The sequence below is a fragment of the Neopelma chrysocephalum genome, unplaced genomic scaffold (genome assembly GCF_003984885.1).
Source record: "Neopelma chrysocephalum unplaced genomic scaffold, ASM398488v2 Primary Assembly neopelma1_42, whole genome shotgun sequence".
Lineage (NCBI taxonomy): Eukaryota > Metazoa > Chordata > Aves > Passeriformes > Pipridae > Neopelma > Neopelma chrysocephalum.
In genome coordinates this window covers 13,454,212-13,469,264 of record NW_020897700.1, presented here as the reverse complement: position 1 = coordinate 13,469,264, position 15,053 = coordinate 13,454,212, and the positions used below count along the sequence as shown (strand labels likewise).

The window sequence follows — 15,053 nt, the reverse complement described above, 5'->3', positions numbered from 1 at the left end:
TTGCCCGCCTCCCCGGCGCGGACGGGCGCGCTGTGCTGCTGCTCCGGCATCAGCTCTCTTCTACTGATGTTTTTTTTTTTTAACTCTTGCTTAGCAAATTGCGCGTGATGAGCTCATGATGCCGCGCCCCCCGGCCCGGGCCCGGGCAGGCAGGGGGACGTAAGGCGGGCGGGCGCGGCCAGCCGCGGGGGCTGGGAGCTGCGGGCTGCGCGCAGCGCCAGCGCTCCGGCGGAGCCGGGCGGAGGGGGCGCTCTTGGTCCCACGCCGCTTAGAGGACTCCGGTTGTAGGGCTTTTCCCTCCTTTTTTTTTTTTTTTTTTAAATATATATTTCTGTTGCCCCTCTGCCGCCGTGTGCCGGGCTGTTTGCCGCTCTGTGCGCAGGTGGATCCATGAGCTCCCCCAGGCGCGGCACCGCCGCCGCTCAGCACCGCGTCGGGGCGGGGGGAGCGGCCGCCAGCCTCGGCCCCGCCGCCGCCGCCGCCGCGGGGGGTGGCCCCGCCCGGGCACGGGGTGGGCAGGCGTGAGGAGGGCGAAGTTTCTCCGCGGCTCCGGGCCCCTCGCAGGGACAGCGGGGAGGGAAGGAGCTGGCCCCGTGGTGCTGGGGGAGCTGACATCGCCGCCGCCAGCAGAGCAGCCCGGCTTTGGCCATGAAGAGGAAACAGAAGAGGTTTCTGCAAATGACGCTGCTCTTCACCGCGGCTCTGATTTTCCTGCCTGACATCGGCCTCTGGTCTCTCTACAAGGAGAAGCACCTGGTGAAGCCGCCTGAGCCCGCCGAGCCGCAGGTAGGTCCGAAGCCGCCCGGGAGCCCAGCCCCGCCGTGCCCCGCCGCGCTGCCGCCTCCCGGGGCACGGCCCGGCCCCTCGCTCCCGCCGGGCTGGGGGTGGCCCGGCCCCGGCGCAGGGTGCGCGGAGCGGGGAGCGGCAGCACGTGCGCTCGTCCTGCCGCCGCGCCGGGGAGAGAAAGTTGTGAGCGAACATCTGAGCCCGCCGGGCTGGGCTTCTCCGGCAAGGACAGGAGTGAGCAGTCACACAGGCTGCCTGTGAAATTAGGAGGAAGTGGGATTTTGTGTGCTTCGTTGGTGAGCCGAGGGTGATGCTGGGCTCTGATTTTCATTACGAGAAGTGGAGATTTTACAGCAACTTTAGTTTGCCTGTCTGCAATACTTCTCGAACTGATGTGTGGCTGTAGGTCCGCTGAAATTGCTCGAGATCCATCTAGGTGTCTTACCGCCGAGATTTTTTTTGTTTTTTTCTTCTGTTGAAAACTCGACAGAAGTGACTGTCAGTACTTTTCTCTTCTGAATATTACTATTGAGACCTGACACAGCTACGCTGTGTGTAACTGCTCGTCAGACTGATGTCACAACAAACTCCCGAATATTTTCAGTTTACTATTTCCTCAATCACTATTATTAATAACAGCAGTTGACATAAGCTGGTTTTTTTCTTGAGTTATTCTTTGACTTGCTGGGTTTGTATGGCTCATAAATCACGGTATGACCTGCATTAAGTGAAGTTTAGTTTTAAGGAGTTGTTGTAATGCAGTTCTTTATAACCTTGCCTGTAATTTACCAAAGCGTATGTTTGCTCAGTTCAACAGTGCTATGCTCCTACACTATAATTGTCAGTGTAATTTAAATTTAACATGATATTTCATAGATCATTAGTAAGAAATTAAGGAATTGTCTGGTCTTTTAACTTATTTACCACTTGCATAGCCTTCATGTTAGAATGTATTAGATGGCATAACTTATAATTTTATTGTATTAGTAGTCTTCATTTCAAGGGTCATCACCCATGTATGTAATGTACTTTCCACATACTAAACTTATTTAAATCAATGACTTCAACTGAAGAGTAATATATTTGATTCTTTGTTAATATAGCTATCCATTACAGAAGTTAGTCCTCCAAAATATCATAACTTTGGTTAATGAAATATCCTGAATATTACTAGAGGAGGAAGTTAGAAATAGCTTCTTAATTTGAAGCTTACTTTATCTGTCCATGAGTTTTAAAATGCAGTAGGTGTCAGGTGCTAGAATTTAGTTGGAAGTAATTTCTGCTGAAAGAAAATTATACGCAATCATAAGTGTCTGTCATTAGTTTACAAGGTGCACACTGCAGTCTTTTCAGTTTCCAATGCAAATAATGATTTCCATGTGTGTTGCATGGCTCTTAAGAACACTCGTGCCTTGACATAAGATGATATTTCTAATGTTCAAGACTGCACTCTTAAGTAGAGCATGATTGGTTAGCAGTCAAAGGGAGATAACTTTTTTTTTTTTTTAATAAAAAAAAAAGAAAAAAGGGTTCTGGATAAAGTGGAAGAAAACCTTGGAAATAAGCAGCTGAGCATACGTGAAGGGCTAGCGAGACTTGCTAATGAGACCCCAGAAAATTTTAAATCCTACATTTTCTGAAGAGGTCTTTTTACTAGCTTCCTTTTTTATCTTTTTTTCTTTTTCCCCTTCCCTTTTCTCCCAACCTGAATATTAATTGAGGAGTAATGGGACTGTTTAATGGGAAAACAGTAAAAATGAGCAGTGCAACTTTGAACCTTACAACTGACTCTAGTGTTATTCTATTATCACAGTAAGTATTGAAATCATGTTGGCAATGTCATTACCCAGTGGGGAAAACAGGTTGAAGTACAGGCGAGTAATGCAGTTAGGTTACTTATGTCTTTAGCTGCGCACATTATAACCCAAAATACTTAGAAGGAACAAGAGTTGAAATACAAGTTTGAGTTCAACTCCCTTAAATACAAAGGAAACGGTAAGACTTCCTTGAGACTTTACTAAAAATGAGGTCATATGAGAAGATACTGCATTAGAAATAGTATCATAGTAGAACTGTTAACTTTCTTTTTCCCTAGTAATTTAGTAAGGCATGCAAGAATTTACACACTCAGCGCAGTCATTCTTTGCCCTTGAGGTGTTCAATTACTTTATACTTAGTGTGACTTAACAGAAGTTTAGATGTCAGTCCTACTGAAACTGCAGCAGACTTTTCTTATGTATTCTAAGGTTGTATTAGGTTACATAGGTATGTATTTAGAGTCAGCACGTGATAGTGATGTATAGTTGGACTACTGTGGTGTGTCCTGACCAGGGAAGAGAGGTAGAACTGTCTGTGACTTCAATAACTTGATTACAGGTTTTGCCCTCATGGGTAAAATGTGTCTAGTGGTATTCTGATATTGACAGTAATGTTTATAAATGTGCCATCTTGTTTTAAGAACAATTAAATTCATGTTATTGAGCATCAGGTGTTTTTAAAGAGATGACATAGGGAAATGATGTTTTGCCTAGTTATAAGTTAAATTTCCCAGTTCATTGCTAAAACAGACATCCCCAGACTTCCCTGTGAATGAGGGCTCTGTCAGCCTCTCCCATCACTTCAGCTGCTTGCTACAGCACCAGAGCAAAGGAGGGGTATTAGACTGATGGAGGAGGCATTGATACCCTGACAACAGTGAGCAGACAAGCTGTTTGAAAGCAGTCCACAATGCAAAAATAGGTTGTTTCTATCTATGGTAGAACAGTGTCCCCTGGGGACTGTGTCATTCCCGGTGCCTAGAAGAGGTACTTGTGTTCTTTAGTGCTATCTAGAAATTCTAATATGACAAGCTGACTTTTTTATTCATTAAAATAGTGCTACAGTAAGTTATATAAGAGTATTTTTGTCACCGTGCAAATTCTGTTTCTGAGCAGAGAAGCTCTTCTGTAGGAAAAACTAAAAGACGAGAAAATGGTATTGACAACTGTGATTTCAGACAACATTAATGATTTTGTTCACTTTACATGAATTCTGTAAACATTATTAGTCTCTATGAATCTCTGTTTCACAGAAACGTTCTATAAGCCTTTGTGATTTTGTAGGTTTTTCTCTTGAGAACTTAATAGGCTTGATCTTTATATTTTGATAAGTGTTATTTACTTTTGGTTTCTCACATTATTTAAAGTGGAGCTTCAAGAGTAAAGGTACATATGTTAAGGTTCTGAGTTACATGGTGCAGCAAGATCTTCATAAAATATAGTTTGATAGTAAAGTGGCACATATGAGGAAAAAAAATGATAATTTCTGGTTTAAATCTTTCTAAGTCAGTCTTCCTTGCTATATTGTGGAAATAAGGGAAGTCGAATAGGATATTTTTATTGCCTTTTTAAAAAAGTCTTATTCCTTAACACATTATGGTGTCCTTGAGTTTTGATTAAAAAAGTCTTTACAGGTAGTTTAATTTGGGGGTATGTGTGTTTGTTTGTTTTTGTTTTGTGATTGAGATATTATATATATATATATGATATAAAAGTCCTATCTGATCTTTTGATAACATTCCAAAGCCAGTTTTTTTGGATACTAAGTTATGCTAATAAAACTTAATTTCAGTTTTGTTTTCTGCGGAAGAAAAGCAATAATGTAGTACAACCAGTAGGATATAATCCCGGTCCAAATCTGGGTATTTCATACTATCTAAAGTTAGTGCTGCTTTGTTTGGCTACAGTAAGGTTTTATCCTTGTCTGTTTATACACTTTCAGTATATGAAACATAACTTCATATAAAAGAACCAAATTTCTTGTGGCAGCTTTCTAGTGTCTGTAATGTAGGTATTTGGTGAAAAGTGTTGTGAGATATGTTTCTTTCTGTTTATATGGGATGCCAGTGTGGGTGACTGAAAGGAGGACAGTCTAATGAAGTAACCCCTGGTATATTTCAACTTCATTTTGTACTTTTTTTTCATTGATTTGTCATCTTCCTGCTGCCCAGTGTCAAATCTCCTCACTTAAAGTTGGATTGAACAACAGCATCTCTTAGTCACAGGTGCTCTGTAATACATACTCAATGTATTAATGAAGTGCTTTATGATGTGTAAAGTAAGGAAGAAAGGTAGATTTCTGGCTTCATTTCACTTATACTTTGGTGCAGTGAGGCATGCAGCTTTAACACCCTGATTGAGGCACTTCTGCTGGAGAAACTCTTGATGGTTTTGGCCCTTTTTATTTTGGTGCATGCGTGGTGTCCAGAACAAAGAGCAAAATACGGCTCTGCTGTGAGGGAAAAACATTGTTGCATGGGATAGAGTCACACTCTCTTTCCTTTGTCCTGTGAAGTCTTTATTTCTATGTGGTTAGCCCCAGTTAGCCTCTTTCTCATGGGATACGTGAGGTATGGATTTAAATTAACTCCTTAGCATAAGGATAACTTAGTCCTTGCAAATCATGTGGCCTTGTGTTATAGTTGGCAAATAGGCACAAAATTAACCTTCCACGCCCACTGACTGTGAAAGTACTGACTTTGTCTTCTGAATCCAGGAAGCGGTTTTGGCCTGAAATCTGTCTTGCAAACAGTCATCAGTTTCTGAAGTCTGTGAAAGAGGTGAAAATTTAAATTTACCCCAAAGTGCAGTGTTTCCTAATGTTTAGCCCACAAGTTCTGGTAATCATAAATTTTCCAGGACAGTTAACTGTGTTAACTTACTGTTGATTGCAGTGAAGTACAAAGCTTGGGTTGGTGAATTCTCTTTCTGGAGCTGCAAAAAAGCTGTATATTGAGAGAAAAAATTTCTTCCTCCCTCCCCCCCCCCTTAGCTGTATTTCTCTTGTTTTCCAGTTGATTTCAACAGCTGCAAAATCTTGTACAAATTATGGTTTGGTTTAGGACACAAATACACACCTATTTTCTCTTATTACACTGTCAGGACACTGTCAGTTACTTATGTATTTAGTTCCACTGTCTCACCTTTGCTTTTACTGCAAACTTATGAGGTGGGAGTTTGGTTTCTCTTCAGCAGAGGAGCAAATAAAGTATAGAATGACAAACAGTCTCAACTTTACAAAAGTAGCTGCTTGACTGTTGCTGACATTCATTTGTACTATTTTTGGAGAGTACCTGTCAGACCATAAAAAATACTGATAATATGAAGCCTCACTTTCTCTGCTCAGTTTCTATGCATGTGCTGTTGTTCTAAGCTAGTCCTCATTTCTCTCCCCAGAGGAGCAGCTGAGACCTGGTGTTTTCAATGCTCTTTTATACTACAGCCCTGTTCATTGCTCTGCTGGTGTGTCAGCTCCAAGAGCCCCTATACGTGGCATGACAAAACAGTGTCTTAAAATGCAGTGCATTGGCAATGTCAGTTTGCCTTTTAGGTGTTTAAGCCATACAGTTAACACTTCTGTAATTCACTTCTTTATCTAAATTGTTCAAATATAATTTTATTCCCCTGTATATGTTGGAACCTATTGAGGAAAATATAATTTGAGTCTAAAATCTTTGTTACTTTTAAGATACAATAATTTTTTTGGCAACAAACAGTATGCTTCTGTTGTATTCAGTATACCAGAGGGAGCCCTCCTGTGGTTAATTTAATACGTATCAATTTTCAGGAATGTTACTAAACAGAGTGTATCTTACAGGATAAAATGGACTGGTTTCTATATTTAATTTTCTTTCCATTTAACTTCAAATTTGTAATGCATTTCAGCTAATGTGTGTAGTCATTTTGGATTAATCTAAAATAAAACACAGGGTCAAGAAACCTCTGTGCATGCCAGCAGTTGGAATTGCAGAAAGACTACTGCGATGAGGGGGACTGCAGTGGAGTGCAAGGTTGCTCACTGACTAGGGGGCATACCCCTCACTGGGACGTGATGCTCAGTTCTTTCCTAAAATTCTGTATCTCCCTGTGCTGGGCATTTTTCTCTTGTGTTTGGCCCTGGAGAATTGCAGTGGCACTGTAGGTGCATCCTGGTCAGAAACCAGACTGTACTGTGTGTACCATTCAGTAGAGATGCAACTGTGTGTGTAGGCAGACGTCTGTTCACATAAAGAAAGAACAATTCAGCTTTTCTTGTGTTTTTAATGCTTAGACAGGTAACTTATGGTCTTTGTCTAGCAATATGCTGATGCACACATTTATAGCAATTGACTTCAGCAAAACTGAGTGTATAGTACTATTTTGATGGATTTGGACCAAGGGTAGGCACATTTGGCTACTTTAAATAAAAAAATTACCTCAGAGATCAACAAGTCAAATACGATGCAACTTGGGAATCCTAAGCTAAAAATCCTACATGTATTGTAAATGTTCCTCGTGATGAAGAGACCAAATTACGCTGACTGAAAGAAATAGCAATGTTTAATGTTTCTTTAAAATGTGTAAAGGCTTTATGAGGGCATGGCAACTTTCTGAACCAACTTCTTTTTGAGAATTCCAGTGTGTTGTGGTTTAACCTTGGCAGGCAACTAAGCACCATACCACTGCTTGTGCACTGCCGTCTCGGTGGGGTGAGGGAGAGAATCCAAAGGGTAGAAATGAGAAAACGCATGGGTTGAGGTAAATTCAATTTAATAGGTAAAGTCCCCCACACAAGGAAAACAAGGAAATAATTCACCACTTCCCAAGGGCAAGCAGGTGTTCCAAATGTCCCCCCTTCCTTCTTCTCTCAGTTTTATTGCTGAGTCTGATGTCATATGGTATGGCATGTCCTGTTGGTGAGATGGTTTCAGCTGTCCTAGCTGTGTCTCCTCCCAACTTTTTTTTGTTTTTGCACTGCCAACCTCCTTGCTGGCAGGGCAGTACAAAAGCAAAAAAGGCCTTGACCCTGTATAAACACTGCTCAGCAACAACAAAAACATCCCTGTGTTACCAACACTGTTTCTAGCATAAATTCAAAACACAGCCCCATACCAGCTACTGTGAAGAAAATTAATTCTATCCCATTCACAATCAGCACACAATGTAAACTGGTTTTTAAGGTCAAGCTCTGTAGTGATTCATTGGTTTCAAGCTGATTTTGACAATTGTCACATTTGGAGGAGTTTCACTGCATGATATGCTTGTCTAGGTAATTTTTTTTTTCAAAATTTGTCTTCAACAGAGAATCTTTCCCTCTTCTTTATGAAAAAAACACCGTGGGAGACACCTGCTTCTGGAGCTTTGCTCAAGAGGTAAAGAAGAGGAGGAAAATCTATTGCAGGAATTTAACTACTTCTGAATGTATCTTTCAAATTCTTTACCTTCATTTCCATGATTTTCACATATTTTTCTTCATCGAGAAGGTGACATGGCTCCAAGTCTATGCAAACACTTGGTGATTCAAGTCACATATTTAGTCACTGAACTAAGAACAATATACTAAGAGAATTTCAGGGAAAAAAAAGATGAGGTGTATGTCCAGCTAACATAGAAATATGTAGGCTGCAATATCCCACTCTTTTCTGGATGCTTGTACTCTGAAGGGTCACAGCTGTCATGTTTCTGTTCAAGGTTGTGTTTCACAGGGACAGTTATATCTTATGCTGTTGTTTTAAGATCTCTTGGAAGATCCTATTGAAGGAATTTCCTATCATCTCTTTCTTACGGTCAAGTCCTGTTTATTGAAAACCTCTGCCCTTTGGAAGCAGTCACTAGCTGGAATACAAGACTCATCTAGCCACATGTGGATTTAACAGATAACTACAGCATCCCTATCCCCACCATCACCTCCAACTGTTGGTTACCATCAGATGACTGAGTTTTTCAACCATATCTCTGGTGACAGGACACAGCGGTCTTTGACAGATGCTTCATTAGATCACTGGAAACCACCTCCACAACAGTTCAAGCCTATCAGACAGACTTCTCCCTGAAGAAGTTGAAGAACATTTACGTGTTGTTTTCAGGGCCATATAAGCAGTATGCTCATATGAGAGCTGCAGCAACAAGGAGTTTGGAGATTGGTGCCATCTGGCAGTAGCATAAACGTGCAGTGCCATGACAGTTGTGTCAGGTTTGTGCCATCTAAGAGCTACCCTATCCAGTGCAGTTTGCTGTGCTTTGCCAGTTGTTCTTTTTTGTTAGTTCTTTTTAATGCCAAATTTACAGTGCAGATTTGACATAGTAGACTAGAAAATTTGGCCTATACAACCTAAATGTTTCATCAATCAGCAATAGACCATTGATTCTGTGCTTAAGAAGCAGTGGCAATTTAACAGTTTACTTCTTCGCTACACAGCAGTTTATGACAGCGTACGATACTGCTAAGAGATTTAGCTAGGCAGAGTAATTATCTGAACTGGAATTTTGTCAGGACACCAGTACTTTAGAAATTGGATTGCTCACTGAAGTGTATAAGTGTAGATTTATCAGACTAACTTAAGGTGCTCATTTGCTTAAAGAAGCATAATTTTTCATACTTGTACTTAAAATAGAAAATCAGATGAATTTATTTAGAAAATTTTAGCCTGTTTACTTATTGTTGCTCTCTGAAAGTAGTTTTCTAGGAGAATGCAAACAAATATTTAGGACAAGTAAGAACATATTATAGCAGCCTATGACAAGTTCTGTTTATAGATAAAGATGGGGAAGAAGGACTCTTTGTGTCTCTGTTCAGAGCCAGTGCCTGGGAAATACAGGCCCTGCAATGTTAACGTCTCTACTACTGTGAGATAAATATTTTTTCCTCTGTGTTTTTGTCTCACTGTGATTAAAATCTTCCAATTTTGCATTAGATAAAATAATTTTCTGTCACTGGCAGTTTGTCTTTCTGTTTTGTCATCCAATACCTGGGCTAAAAGTTGCGCTTGTAATGTAACTTTTGGTTAGTGCTGCTGAAACTTCGTGTGGTTGTGTCCAAGAAGACAGGGTCAAACAGTGTGCTAGGGAGGTCTGAGTCATTCCCACCCACAGGAGTTAACTCCAGCAGATATTGGCAACTGAAATCTCTTCTGCACAAATTAACTTCACCCTTGCAAAATTTTGCTGGTCCCTGACAAAGCCTGCACAGATGCAGCAGTAGTTTGCCAGAGCTAGATAACTTGAGAAGAGACTGTAAATCATACCAAATCTTGTGCTTAACCACCATCCTTCAATGGTTCTCCAGTTCTGAATCATCTGTCTTGCACAGAGTGTAATACATGGTTTAATGCAATAGTTGACTTTTTGAAATATATATATATATATTCTTTTATATAAGAGCAAAATGCTCTCAGTGGGGAAAGCCCTTTTATTTTAAACATAGCAGCACACCTCCATCTCTTGATTTTTTTCTCCTTTTTATTTGCTTTCGTGGGGGAAACCCCCCCACATTTCAGATTCTTTAATGTTTTTGATATCTCACTTGGCTGCTGGGTAAATTAGTATATTGGATTGAATCACGGAAATTTTTAGATTGCTTTTTCTATAGAGGAGTAGCTTCACATTAGCACAGAGAATGCATGTAAAAGATGTTAATGCCATCCTACAAGCAATAAATTTCTATTTTTCTCAGACTCTGATAAATGATTACACTTTAAGTTGCATTTGTTATGGGTACAAAATGAACGACAGGCTTGAACGGATGTTGTTTTTTCAAAATTGCTCAATATAAACTAAAGTGACAGTCAAATTGCTGATCAAATTTTGCAATTATAACAGTAGTGTAAAAATGTAAATTCAGAAATGCAAAAGCCTCACAGCAAAATATTCCTGCAGTATATTTAACCTGTGTTTCACATCAGATTACATCTTTTTCAGCATAAGGGCATCCTTGACGTAATTCCTAATAATGGTGAAGCAGTAGGAATTTCTCCAGCTACATGGAGACACTCCTAACAATGGTTAGATTTTATTTTGAGCTATATTACTCGAACTTTATAGCCTGAGAAGAGTGTGGGTTTTTCTCTCCGTTCTTCCTAAAGTAGTCCATTTAAGAAATACAAGCTCAATGAAAGTGCAGCAGAATATATATGTTAGCCTATGCTTTGCTAACGTGAAAGTGAAGTTACATTCACCTCCACCAGCCGCCTCTACTGATGGAATTTAAAAGCAAAATTGGAAACTGCCATCTTCAGCAATGCAAATAGATATGCCATGTGAGCAGGAATGGCTGCAGAGAAGGACAGGAAACTTCTGGGACTCCATCAGGGAAAGCAGCAAAGCTGCAGAGGGGCGGGAAATTGACTGGAAACACAGTCTACAACTTTCTGTGATCTTTCCTCATCTTCCCTTTCTTGTTACTCCATGAGCAGAGGGTGTACGTAGAGCAGTACAGATGGAGATGCTGAGATGTTGTTTAAACCATTCGTACACAAAGCGTTGAGAGAAACTGCTAAGAGTTGTTATTAATGCGAGACTTACTTTCTATAAAACTGAGGTCATATCTCGACACAATATTATTCAGAAATTCCAAGTGCCGTAGTGTGTGCAGTCATGATTAAGGTATTTTCTTTGAAGCAACTTCAATATGAACATGTGAGAGATATTTTTCTTTAAATACTCTAGACTCACAACAGATGTCTCCTTCAGAAGCAATGAAGAAAAATTGTATTTTATATTGGGAACAAGGAAATGGAGATGGCATCATGCTAAGCAGCAACCTGCTTCTGCATCTGGAATAGATGTGAATGACAAATGAACATGGGAGACCAAGGCCAGGACACATGTATTTACTGCCTGTGCACTTTGTAACATCTTCCAAGACATAGGCCTTGGAAAAACTTGCCACTTTCTTGTGTTGTAATAACATTGGTTCTTTGACATATGAGAGTAAAATCTTACTGATTAAGCTTAAAACTAAAATTCCATGAGAAGTGAAACTCTTATTCAATGAATTTCAAAGAAATTGTTAGTAGAAGAGATTCTTCAGAGGTACTTATTAGTGTGGGCTATGAGTTTTTCCTTTTATTTATATATGTACACATATATCTACGGATGTGTATGTTTGTTTATGGGCAGGAGGAGGTGAGGGGACCATCTTTGCTTCCTACAGGGAGAGGGAATTTATTTTTCTTAATGTAACATGCCAACAATCTTGCAAGGAATGGAACAATTTTGTGGGACACCATGTAAATACGTGGAGAAGCATATGTTAATGAGTATGAATTCGGTACAATCTACAGTGTCTTTGGCATTTTCAAGTTTTTTTTTAATAAATTTGGATTTTTTTCTTTTTGTGTCTTGTCCCTCTTTAAGCACAGATTGTATGTGAGCTGAACTTAGTTTTGAACAGTGATAACTTTCAACAATCTACTGAATGTTTTTTCCCTCTCTGCTTCAAAGTCCTGAAATATGTAGGAAATAATGATGTTGGCTCATTTAATTTATGCCTTTGTTTCTTTCCAATCTTTCCTGTTAGTCATTTCTACTCTTTAGACAGAGGACTCCCATACAGATTTTTTAGGAGACCATACACAAGTTTGTTCAAAAACACTTGCCCAACACTGCCATCCTTACAATACACTTTGCTAACCTGCCGTTCTCCTGACATATGTGATCTAAAATAAACAACTGACCTTCTCTTCCATTTAGTAACCTCCTTTGTACTGCAGATTAATATCCACTTTACTGATCTGGTTGTTTGAAAGACTGGCTACTCTCTTTTAATGATAGCGGAGAGTGAGAAGCTGCCAGAATGCTAGGATGGAAGTGACAGGAAGGAAACATGAAACTCAGAAAAATGTATACCCAGGAGAATAATAAGGAAAGTACATCCCATCAAATATATTTCTTGAACTTCTGAGTCATGTTGCTATTGTGCCTTCTTTTTCATGTTGCTCTAATCTGCATGTCTGGCATATTTTGTTATCATATTATTATTTTTTTAAATGCATGCTAACTGCAACCTTGCTTCTCTGTTCTAATTTATTATAGCATATTAGTAAAGCTGCTTTAGAATACCCTGGATTAATGATGCATTTAAAGTGTTTTAAAATGACCCTGGGCTAGGTCAATTATTGAAGTAATGCCAGTAAGGAATATTTTATTTTGATTGCGGTAAGCTCTTAGTTTTATGTTAACTGCATCACACAAACATGACCTGTGGGCTTTTTATGTTGTAGTGAATTGAAAATGTGTGAATAAAGCATGCTTTATATTTTTATGTAGCAAACTCAGGCTGTTTCTTGAGAGGAGACTCTGTAATCATGTTTTCTTCTGTTGTATATGGGGTCACCTTTTTGTGCAAGTGCTCTGAGAAAACAGGGTTGCCTTTTTGATATAAAAGGAAGGCATAGTGAGGTGTGGGTGCTGCTTATGGCATGTTAGGTGTCAGTGCAATCGCCCTTTCTGTATCCCAAGTTTACGCAGACCCATGCTATTACTCCTGTACTCTCCCTTTCTCTGCAGCCTGAAGGTTGGAAGACCTGAGTAGTACAGCATATTATTTTTATTTGTGGTGCAGGGTGGGAGAATTCCGTGATACCATTTATTTCTCAAAACTTCATTTGTAAAAGCAGTGCTTTTATGTTTTTTCCTTGTAAAATTCACATCCTTAATTATTTCAATATTCTTTTCCTTTTTGGAAGTGTAAAGGGTTACTTGCCCTGTTCTTCTTTAAAATTGAGCTGGAATGAGGGGTTATTATATATTTTTCAAAATGCAGGGATATGTTTTTTCACATCCCAAATATGTCTCTATGTTTTAACATAATCTGCTTTTCTGTGCAAAACTGCACTATAGTTGTTGTACTAGAGTCTAAGATTACAGGCAGCTCATACTGCAAATTTAAAAAGCAAACAAAAATCAGCTCAGTATAACAAAATTTAGTAACACGGTCTTATGTCAGTAAAACTGGAATTGACCATTCTTCAATGACATTGGACTTAACAAGCTTGGCAGTGCTTTGGAAGCTTAAGTAACTTGTTACGTTTTACAAGTAGCTTTAGGCTGTGGCTGTAGTTTTTTGTTAAAAAAGTCTTCTGGAAAAGGAGCTGAAAATGGACTCCAGTCATGGCCTTAAGGTGCACCTATATAGAACTTGCAGAAATTTGCTTAAAATAAACAGAATATGCACTTCACCAGAACAATGTTTTCAAATAATTTAGAGGTCTATTAACTACCTAAAGAGGGGTAAAAACAGTTTTTAAAATAAAGGTGATTTGGCAGTGACTGCTCAAGGAATCAGCAGAGATCTTCAAAATCAAGCCACTTGCAAGACAAAAGAAAATGTAAAACAAGACAAGAAAGATTAATTCCAATTGCTTCTGAAGAATCATGGGAAGGAAAATAAAAACCTTTTTATGTTTTGGGGTTGTTATTAGTCTGAGGTACGTCCCAGGTGCTTGAAAACTAAGATGTTCCATGCCTAGGAAACAGAGGCATAAACAAATGATCTGTGTATTCAGTGGCTGGTGTTGGAAGATTCGTTGTAATGGACAGAATTTGTGTAATGGTATAGAGAGAAAATAAGGAAATGGGAAATTTGGGGTAGAATACAAGCAGATTTTTGCTGCTGTATTTCAGGATCTCTCTATGTAATCTTCTGTCTTTGTCTAGCCCTCTGAAGAAAAATGTGGATAAATTATAAAGTAATGTATATGGGGAAGTAAATAATCCTAGGTTTACATATGCCGCAATAACTTTTGACATGGTAATTGCTACTCAGGAAGGAGCTCTTGATGGCTATATTAGTTTTATGAAAATGTTAGCTTTCATTTCAAAGAGAATAACATTATTATGACTACTGTGTAAATTCATTGTGTACTCTCAAATGCTGTATGTAGTTCTTGTGCAATCATAATCATCACAGATGGTGTAGAAAAGATACCTATTAAGGGTGAGTGAATTAAGTAAAGCCTTCATTGTTGAGTGACTGATGAGAAGACTGAGAGTGTGATAGAGGTACCTTAGAAGAGAGTAACATAGCAAAGATATGCAGGGATCAGTTTATTGACACTCTCTTTCATTAGACATAATAGCATCAAATTAAATACTGTACCAGTTTCAAAACAAATGGCAAGTACAGGTCTGTGTGCAATACGTTATTAAGCTGTGGAGCTTTCTGAACCAGGCATTGTGGATATTAAAAGCTTGCATGGGTTCAAGAAACAATTGAATACGTTCCTGGAGGAAAAATACATTAGGGATAAAGTCAATGTGTCTGGTTTGCAATGTCCTTGAACCATCAGTTGCTGGAGGCTGGAAGGGTATTGTAGGGAAGTGAAGTTGTTTGTTTGCCATGTATTTATGTCTGTCCTTATGATTTGCTGTTGTTCGCTGTCAGAAACAAATTGTTAGCTAGATGGACCTTTTTTGTGTGATTTATAAAAGTCATTCTTAAACTAATAATGTGTTAGTTAAAGTCATCCATAG

General features: G+C 39.3%; 1 protein-coding gene across 2 annotated transcripts in view; it reads left to right on the top strand.

Moving 5' to 3' along the window:
- Window positions 1-488: 488 nt before the first annotated feature.
- GALNTL6 (polypeptide N-acetylgalactosaminyltransferase like 6) overlaps window positions 489-15,053 on the top strand; it is a 481,442-nt gene continuing 466,877 nt past the window's right edge. For both annotated transcript variants that reach the window (XM_027676722.1, XM_027676721.1), the window contains exon 1: window positions 489-786. In XM_027676722.1, the coding sequence (XP_027532523.1) occupies window positions 649-786 (138 nt within the window). In that variant the 5' untranslated portion in view covers window positions 489-648. The remainder of the gene's footprint in view (window positions 787-15,053) is intronic.